This window comes from Aethalodelphis obliquidens, unplaced genomic scaffold, assembly GCF_003676395.1.
Source record: "Aethalodelphis obliquidens isolate GAN/ISIS:26980383/991018 unplaced genomic scaffold, ASM367639v1 scaffold30, whole genome shotgun sequence".
NCBI lineage: Eukaryota > Metazoa > Chordata > Mammalia > Artiodactyla > Delphinidae > Aethalodelphis > Aethalodelphis obliquidens.
In genome coordinates this window covers 5,216,200-5,225,362 of record NW_020837974.1, presented here as the reverse complement: position 1 = coordinate 5,225,362, position 9,163 = coordinate 5,216,200, and the positions used below count along the sequence as shown (strand labels likewise).

Below are 9,163 nucleotides of genomic sequence, written 5' to 3'. Positions count from 1 at the left end.
ACCACAATGCTGAGCTGTGGGGTGTTAAAGGTTAAGCCTCTGCTCTCTTTCCAGCTCCTCGGCTGACTGCCTTGCAGCAAAGGGTGAAATGACCCCATTCATCAGAAGGCACAGAGGGAGGTTCTAAAACAAAAGGTAACCAACCTGACCTGCAAAGTTAAGGCAGCGATTTTCAAGTTTAAATAAAAACCGACAGACATCTTTGAAGAGCCCAATAGGTAACGGTGATAATGATACGGTCATCAGTTCACTCAATATGGCAAATAAAACCCACCTGGCAAATCTTATGAGTCAAATGCTAGAAACCTGTTAGGAAAGAGGCAGCTGCTTCCACTGCCTGAAGCCTAGGGCTGTTGTGTTATTTCCCCCAACACCCAAGGACACATAACCTTTTGGTTCCCAAGCATGATATGCTTTATAGCTTGCAAAACCTGATAACATTGTCCCAGAGTCCAAGTTGTTGGTTCTAAGTCCAGCTGCATCTCATGCTCTGGTGTTCCCACCTAGGTCACACAGTGCTTTCTTTGTGTACATTTCCCAGTGAATTTTATAACAGGAGCAGTTTAGAAGCCTCATGACCTAACAAGCCCATCAAAGATGAAATTGCACCCAGATAGAAGTTTTTAAAATCCAGCATAAGATCTCCTGCCCTGTTGGGTGAGTGTCTCAGATACGAAGCCGTGTTTCCCGCTCGGAAAACGGGAAACTTTTCTGGATCCTCAGGGTCTGGGCTGGGGCTGGGATGGAGACAGAACGGGGAGTTACTCCACAACACCTGCACTCACCACGGTCTTCTAAATCTCGATCTTGTGAATAGCACGATCTTGTGAATAGCACGGTTACATCGCATTGAATTAAAGGTCCTTCTTAGAGCAAAGTTTAAAAACGTACTGCTATTTCTGTAACCAGATCGTGGCATTTATTAATTTTTTCATATATCAGGAGCTTCCAAAAAGGGCTGCAAGTGGCAGCCCCTTTCCTCCACCTATGAGAGCCTATGTCCTGGGGTCCCGCAGATCTTTGAGGTCAGGGACACGGGTGCGCAGGAAGGGGTCAAGCAGGGAAATCAATACAACTGGGGGACGTGGGACCCTCTTTCCGAGTCCCCAAAAGGCAGCTAAGGGTAGCGCCCGCGGAGAGCGTGGGTGTCAGGGCATTCGTCGCCCGCACTGAGAGGGGCACTACAGGGCTCTAGGACCACAAAGGCCTGACGGACTTCGGTATGGGCTCCAAGCAGAACAGCCTCGCGGGGTCCGGGCCCCAGCGCCCCAGCGGCCCAGTGCGCCTCAGGTGGGGACGGTTGACCCAGCTCACCTTCGCCCCGCCCACATGGGGGCCGCTACACTCCGCCCACCCACCGCCTCAAGAAGAGTTGCTCGGCTCACTTGGCTCAGCGCGCCTCTGCCCCGCCCACACGGGCCTCACTGACCCGCCCACCACGGGCCGCCCGCTCGGCCCGCCTCCTTCCCACTGCCCCTGCCGCCTCAGGTGGGGTAGTCCCGCCCACTCGGGCCGCCCCGCCTCGCGGCCGCCCCGCCCACCCCGCCCGCCTCAGGTGGGGCCGCTTGGCCAGCCCTGCTCGTTCCAGAAGGGTTGGGCCGCTTCTCCTCAGTTCCTCCAGGGCGGCTGCGGCGGTGGCGGTAGCGCTGCAAGTTTTGACGTTTCGGACGCGGAGGCGCGCGCCTGCACTCCCCGGCCGACGGCTGTGGAGGCGGCTGACCCTCGAGGGCCCCTCAGCCGCGCCCCGGCGCTCCCGCCGCCCAGGGTCGGGCGGCCACGAGGCCCGGCCGCGTTCTCCCGCGCTCGCCAGCCCGGCGGCTGCAGCCATGTCGCGGGGGCCGGAGGAGGTGAACCGGCTCACGGAGAGCACCTACCGGGTAAGCTGGCCCGGGGCGGCCCAGGACCCTGGGAGTGCCGGGGTTCGGGGTTCGAGGGCGGGAGTCCCGGGGACAGTGGAGGCACGGGGGTTCGAGGCCGGGGAAGCGGGGAGGCCCCGCCGGCGGCCGGCAGTCCTCGCCGGGGGAGACGGTCGGGATTTTTCACCTTCGGGGTGAGGAGGGGACTTTACGCGGGAATGTCCTTCCCTCCCCCATCCTCTCCCCTTCTCCCCTCCCCCTCCTCTCCCCTCCCAGCGCTGGAGACGCCCAACAGATTACACATTTCACAAGCAAACGTCTGTGGGGAGAGTTGGGGGCGGGGGCGTCTTGTGTCGCCCCTGGGGCGCGTCCTCCTCCCCAGCTTCTCCTTGGGGTCGGTGACCGCGCCGGTGTGGCTGCGGCGATTAAGCTCTCGGAGAGCAAAGAGCCAAGCTCGAGTTTCCTCTGAGAATGTAGGGGGGAAACTCCCAGGTAATTAACAAGCGCCAGGTGAGCTGAGCTCGGCGCGGGGGCCTCCGGGGGGCGCTCCCTCTGAGACCCTGCCTCACGCAGCTTTAAGTTCAGCTTGGCTTTTTAGACGTCGATTATTTTGTGAGGTTATGGGAGTCAAAGAACGCCCGAGGTTTGAATAAAATAGACCTAACCTCAAGGAATGCGTCGATGGTCATTCTCGTAACTTTCACTTATTACGAGCGAATGTTTCCAGAAACGAACAGTTTTAGGATTAGTGGCCAGTTTAGTAAGTTTAAGTACTTATAAATGAATTCCAGTTGAAATAAGATATGTGTTTAATCATCTGATATTAATAGAATACAAAACAACTTTTGTTTTAATTCGGCTTAGGCTCATGGAACTCAAGTTCCCTAAATTCATTTGTAGCCATTTTTAAGACCCACAGTTGGGTCATTTTTTATAGTTTTTTTTTTTAACCCTAAAATTTAGTTTCTAGTTTTGCAAGGTCTGAGTGAATTCCTGAAATCAGAGTTTATTGACTTTTGTTGGCTAAGGATAAAAGCATGAAAATAGTTTCATAATCCTTCGAAGTTTAAAAGATTGGCTCCCTTCATCTGGATACACAAATACTGTCATATGTAGATTATACTGCATAGGTAGATACAGTAGGTACAGTTGTCATGGTATTTTGGGGCTCAGTAAGTAAATGTGACCAAATCCGTTCCTTGTTCATGTTTCCTTAATAGAGGGCAGTTTTTAGAAATCCCAGAAATTTGAATGTTAAAGTTTTACCTTTGGGTTGAGATTGTTTAATATTTAAATGATCCTGAAGATGGTGGGGTAGGAAGTGGGGCATGTTGATAAAGTGTGTAAATATAACATTTTTACTCTTGGACTTGGGAGTAGTGGCTACTCTGATGACTGTCCAGTTAAGGACGGTAAAACTGTACTTTTGTGAGGAATGCAGATCATTGCAAATTTGAGTGGAGTTGTGCTCCTCCTGCCTCCAAAACACAGACACATATATCTTTCCAACCTGAGATACCAAATCTGGCATGCAATCCTGAAGTCACTCTTCTCTGCTTTTTCTCCCAGTTCTTCCTGACTTTCACTTTTAGTGGTGACTCAGTGGAGGGACTGTACTCAAGTGAATTACAGTGCCACAAATGCCAATGTCGCATTACTCAAAGAACTGAGGCAGGAGGGAAAAAGTGTGGATTTTATAGTTTTGGTTATGTGTATTTATAGACATAAAGCATTGTAAATCATTTTCATATTTTGAAAGGCTGTAATACACTGAAGATTAGAGACCAGTACCTTATTGCTTTCTACTCCCAGGTGTCTTAAAAGATACAAAAAGCTCACAGATGTTTATTGACTGACTTTAATCACCATTTCCTCGTTAATGTTTGGGGTCATGTTTAGGTTGGGATGGTGGGATAATAATTTACATCTCCAGATAACAAGTTTATATGTAATCTATGAAGTGGATGCTGCTAGCTCACGCTTTGACTATGATGGAAATGCACAGTGAAATTTTATGTTCACAGGTCTTGATTGAAAGCCCACCATCCTTTCACCACCTCCTCTTTGGGTTTTTCCCCTCCCCCACCCCACCCCACAAAGACGAAAGCTGAAAACAATTTAAGTTTAATATGGTAAAAATCTCCCTGCAGTGTTGATGAACCTAGAAAAGAGGTCTCCTTTATGTTACCTGGCAAACCAGAATGTTTTACTAATAGAAACACAACCTAACCAGGTGTGTTTACAAAAGCCACCTGCAAATGAGATTTTATGACTTACATGGGTTTTAGATTTTTTTTTAATACTCAAATTTTTCTAACTTTGAAAAAAAGGAATACTTTAGAGAAAAGGAGGAATTATAAAGTGGTGTGATCCTCTGTATGCAGTATCAAATACCTTTAAATATTTATTTAAACATTTGCTGAGTTTTCTAAAATGTATACTTAGACAAATGATTACTGGAGAGCCATGCTAAATCCCGGGAAGATGTGTATTTTATGGCGTCACAAACAAATGGCATGGTAGTAAGTCCCAAAATGTCAGGTAGTGTCACTGTTGCTAATTAGAATTAAGCCAAAGATCCCTCTCCCTCCCCACTCTTCAGCCTATACTATGCCCATAATTTTCCCACAGCAGCTTGCTTGTGATTTTGTATGGTTTTCTAATGAGTACGTGCTTTAGTGGTACAAGGAAGAAGTAAAGTTCAAAAAAAACCCTTAATTAAAAGTAACCACACACACGCAAAAAGTAACCACAACCTTCCTAGAAGTTAGAACTGTTGGTCTTAGGAAGTTGAGGAGGGCTGGATGTGATGTCATCCAGGGATGTCACCCCTACATTAATCTTGCTGAAGCAGCAGTGATGGGGAAGGGGACACAGAGGTCTTTGTTTAAATGCCACCTTCTCAGAGTCCCACTCACACAGCTTTAAAATCCCAGATGATGCCATCCATCTCCCAGTCCCACCTAAGCCTACTTTACCTTCCCCCACTCCTCACAGTGCTTATGACCTTAGCATGTAATATATATTTACTTACCATATATGTTTATTCCTACTCCAACTAGAATGTGAGCTCCCAAAGGAAAGAAGCTTTGCTTGGTTGTGTTCTGAGCAATTAGAACAATTCCTGGCACCTAGCAGGTGTACATATTTGTTGAATAAATGAACATTTAATTAATTTCGTTAGCACCTGTCCTGTGCCAGTCTCCCCTCTCCCTCCCTTGACACTGTGTTTCATTCGAAGTGTACATCAGCCGTCTAGGTGGACATGGATCTTGTATACCATTGAGAAGGTGAGGCCCAAAGTCTGTGAGAGACCAGTGCCCACATGCCAGTTCCCCTGCCAGCCTCCATCCCTCTCCTTTTTTGTATAGAAATTTAGCTTGTAGTGGCCAACAAATGCACAAACCAAATGCATTTTCATACTTCAGTCATCTAAGATGTCACGCAGAAGTCTGTCATCGTTAACTCATCTTCATTGACATGTTTTGAACAAACCTTTCTTTAAATAAGAAAATGAGGTACTTTTGTTCTTTCACTGGGTAAAGCGAGCAGTCTAGGCCTATGTGCTAGGTTTTGTTTGTGTAAGGGTGGTTTATTTTCTCGACTTGGGTTTAAGTGGGGACATGTAAGTGAAAGTCCCTGCCTGGTTGGCTTCCAGTGTGGACCGTGGCATATAGGTCTAGCTTTTGAAGCTTTCAGTTGCTATTTATGTTTATTGTTGTTGTTGTGTAGGCTACTTGATATCTTCATGTGTTCCCGCCATAACACTACTTTCTTCAGGTATGCTGAAGATAAAATGGGACTTGCAGAAGACCGGACAACTTGCTCTTGGCTCCATGATGACTAAAAAAGGGGATTGTAAGAATCAGGTGCCAGGTAGCGGCAGAAAGCGGTGCCAGGTATCGAATATTAAACCGCACAGCCCAGTATTGTAGCTTTTTGTATGGTAAAATGAAAACACAAAGCCAAACACTGAATGTCCTTTCTTGTCATAACATTTTTCTTGATTGGAAAGAGGTTTTAGAACTACAATAACATTGCTAAGCAGACAGAGCAACATCCTTTTTAATGAAGGCTGGGGCCACTTGGACTTGTGACACCGAGTTTCAGGTTGCTTTTGAGTTTACACTTGTGACATTATTCCAGGATTAGGCATTAATTCTTGCCTTGCACTTTTATGGTAATGAGCTGCAGGCAGACCTGCAGGGGAAACCTAATGTCTGTGCAATTGCAACCAGTTGGATTTTTTTCCCCTCAACATTCCACACAGGTATTTATTCTGTACTTCAAAAGTAAAAATCATTATAAAAGCAGCACAAATATTCATTTAACTTATCTGTTAACATTTGCAAATGTATATATTTTTATTTCTAAAACTTATTTTTATTGAAGTATAGTTGATTTACAATGCTGTGTTAATTTCTGCTGTACAGCAGCACAGTGATTCAGTTATACATATATGTACATTCTTTTAAAAATCCTTTTCCATTCTGGTTTAATAGTTCCCTGTGCTATACAGCAGGACCTTGTTGCTTATCCATTCTTATTTCTAAAACTTTTTATTGAACTTTAATATGCCCACTGAAAGGTTTGCTTAGGTGTATAGAGCTCACTAAATTGTCACAAACTGAACCCACGTGTGTAACCAGCACCCAGATCAAGAAGTAGACCACGACCAGCCCCCAGAGTCCCTCTCATGGCCCCTGCCAGTCACTGTGTCCCCTCCAAGATAACTGCTCTCCTGACTTCTAGCAGCGCTAACTAGTTTGGCTTATTTTGTCTGCCTTCTTTCACCCAGTGTGTCTGTTGGATTCATCCATATCACTGTAGTAGTTGTAGTTAGTAGATCTAACTCCACTGTAGTTAGTAGATCCCCCGTGCATGCGGGATCTAGTTTCCCCACCAGGGATCAAACCTGGACCCCCTGCACTGGGAGCATGGAGTCCCAGCCACTGGACCACCAGGGAAGTCCCTGTTATTTTTAATTTGGGTCTTCTCCCCACTTAGATTGTACATGTTTGTGAACAAGTCCCCCAGATTATACTTCTCAGCATTTCCCACAGTCATTCATGTTTTATTAATTTACATGTGTGTGTTGGTTTTAACCTCAGAGGCTCTTTAAAACTATATTTTTTTCTGATACCAGAGAATTTCCAAAATTTCTATGAATATTTACACCAAAAGTAAAAGCCACCCAGAATCCCACAGTTAACTCTTACTGTCACTCTTTCCAGTATCTGTCAGTACATCTTTCCATGTCAGTCAGTATTGTGTGCTTCATCACTTTGATGACTCTCCATTCTTCATCAGAATTTATTGATCCACTCCCCTTTTCTTGGATGTAAGATGGTTGCCAATGCTTTGCTATTAAAGTACTGCACTGAACATCATTGCAGGTAAAGCTTTGCACAAATCTGGGATCTTTTCCTTAAGCTAAATCCCCAGCAGGAGTTGTGGGTCAAAGGGTAGTCAACATTGTAGAGCATATTTGTGATACATTGCAAAATGCCCTCCAGAAGACTTGCCCCAATTTATGCTGTAATCTGATCCTGTGAGAATGTACCTTTCCTGAACCTCAACCAATTAAGTAGGTCTTTTAAAACTGCTTCCTTTTTTCTTTTTTTTTTTTTTATAACCTTTAGAGGGTTTAAAAAAAAAGTAGTAGAACATGTATACCTATAACATAGAGTAGCTTGTGGACATTGGCTGGGAGAACACCCTAGATTTCATGTCTAGCACTACCGGGTATAATTTCCCCTATAAACTTTGTACTTGTAGATGTGTCCAGAGTAATTACAGCTCTGTGGCCCCTGAGGCCTGTATGTTTCTGTTCTTACTTTCCTCAGCCTTGATTTTATACTTCTCTTTATGTTTTCCAGACCTTGAGTCGGTCTTTCTGGTTTATCATTATTTTAAGGACTGTGTTCTGGTTGTAACTCAGATCTTTATGGTTAAAGGTAAGAGTTGTGGAAATGAGATGAAATGTTACTGGTTTCTCTCTCGTTCCAAAATAAATGAAAAATATTACCAGAACGTGTTCCCAATCTAGGAAGCAAAATAAATAAGCACCCCTCAGAGATGTAAGGGATTGCTCAGGGCCTTCTAGAGCTGTGTTCTGAGAGAGAACAGCCAGTGGGTGAAGATACTTCTGGGTTTGTTGCTTAAACTGGTTTTATTTGTATGGTAATTTGGAGGTTAAAAGTCCCTAAACAGTAGCAATTCCTCCAATAAAAATATTAACGGCTAGCTGTGGTTAGCTCTAGGGCAGGGGGCAAGGGGCTTTTACTTCTTACTTACAGTCTACCTTCTGGGGTGTTTACATTTTATGTGAGCGGGTTACTTTTATAATACTTAAGCTAAAAAAACCCCCCTAGAAATTGATAAATCTATTCCATTTTAATGGATAAAAAGTTTTAAAAACTAAGGTAAAGTGTGCCACTTTCTACCTCTGTTTCGCAAATTAACCTTCTGAGGGTAAACCTAATTTAAAATCTTACCATTTTCTCTTAATTTTTACTTATGCGGGTACATTTTTAACTTTTACTAACCTGAGACTGTGAGTGCAACAGAAGAAAAATTCAACAAAACTGAGAACCAAATTCTAGTTCTTACAACTATCTTTTCAAAGTCTTACTCCTGATGTTGCAAGCAGCTGATCCACTTCGAGTGCAGCTGTATCCTTGAACTGTACGAAAGCAGTAAGATGGACCAGAAAAGGTACAAAATTGGTGTTAACAACCTGCCAAAGTAAGAAGGGATAAAAGTTCAGATGATAAGAACATATTGCCTATAATAAACAGGAAAAAGACCTGGGTGTGGGTCAGGACAGATCTCAGATGACAAGTCCAGCTACTAGCCACCCTAAGTGCTTCCCTTTGACCTTCCGGATGGAGCAGCCCCCTCCTGAGTTAGGAGAAGAGAAGCTCCAGTCTGGGGGGGCTGGGGGAAGGGAGGGGAGAGGAGGACCAGAGACAACCCTGGTCACCTCTTGGATTCGGATGCCTGAGACCTAAGCCAACAGACCAATCCATTTCTGGATGCAAAAACTCAAGTGACAGAAGAGAATCAGGAAAATCGCAATGATAATTCCTTATATTTAAGTGCTGCAATTTAAAAAAAACTTTTTTAATGGTTTCAATTGACCAAATGGTGTATTTTTTGCGGGCTTCATCTTACACTGGGAGCAGCTTGAGGTGCCGGCCGTAACTATGTCTGATGGTACAATATATTTCTAAGTGTGTAAACACTTTAAACATGCAAAACGCTGTTCTTACATGACAGTCCAACTGTTGTGCCCCTGAGACAGA

General features: G+C 44.8%; 1 protein-coding gene across 6 annotated transcripts in view; it reads left to right on the top strand.

Moving 5' to 3' along the window:
* Positions 1 to 1,601: 1,601 nt before the first annotated feature.
* BAIAP2L1 (BAR/IMD domain containing adaptor protein 2 like 1) overlaps positions 1,602 to 9,163 on the top strand; it is an 86,033-nt gene continuing 78,471 nt past the window's right edge. For 5 of the 6 annotated variants that reach the window (XM_027125784.1, XM_027125783.1, XM_027125781.1 and 2 more), the window contains exon 1: positions 1,602 to 1,877. In XM_027125784.1, coding sequence (XP_026981585.1) covers positions 1,827 to 1,877 — 51 coding nt within the window. In that variant the 5' untranslated portion in view covers positions 1,602 to 1,826. Of the gene's footprint in view, positions 1,878 to 7,596; positions 7,602 to 9,163 lie in introns of those variants that run through there. The other variant, XM_027125780.1, reaches the window with a different exon arrangement.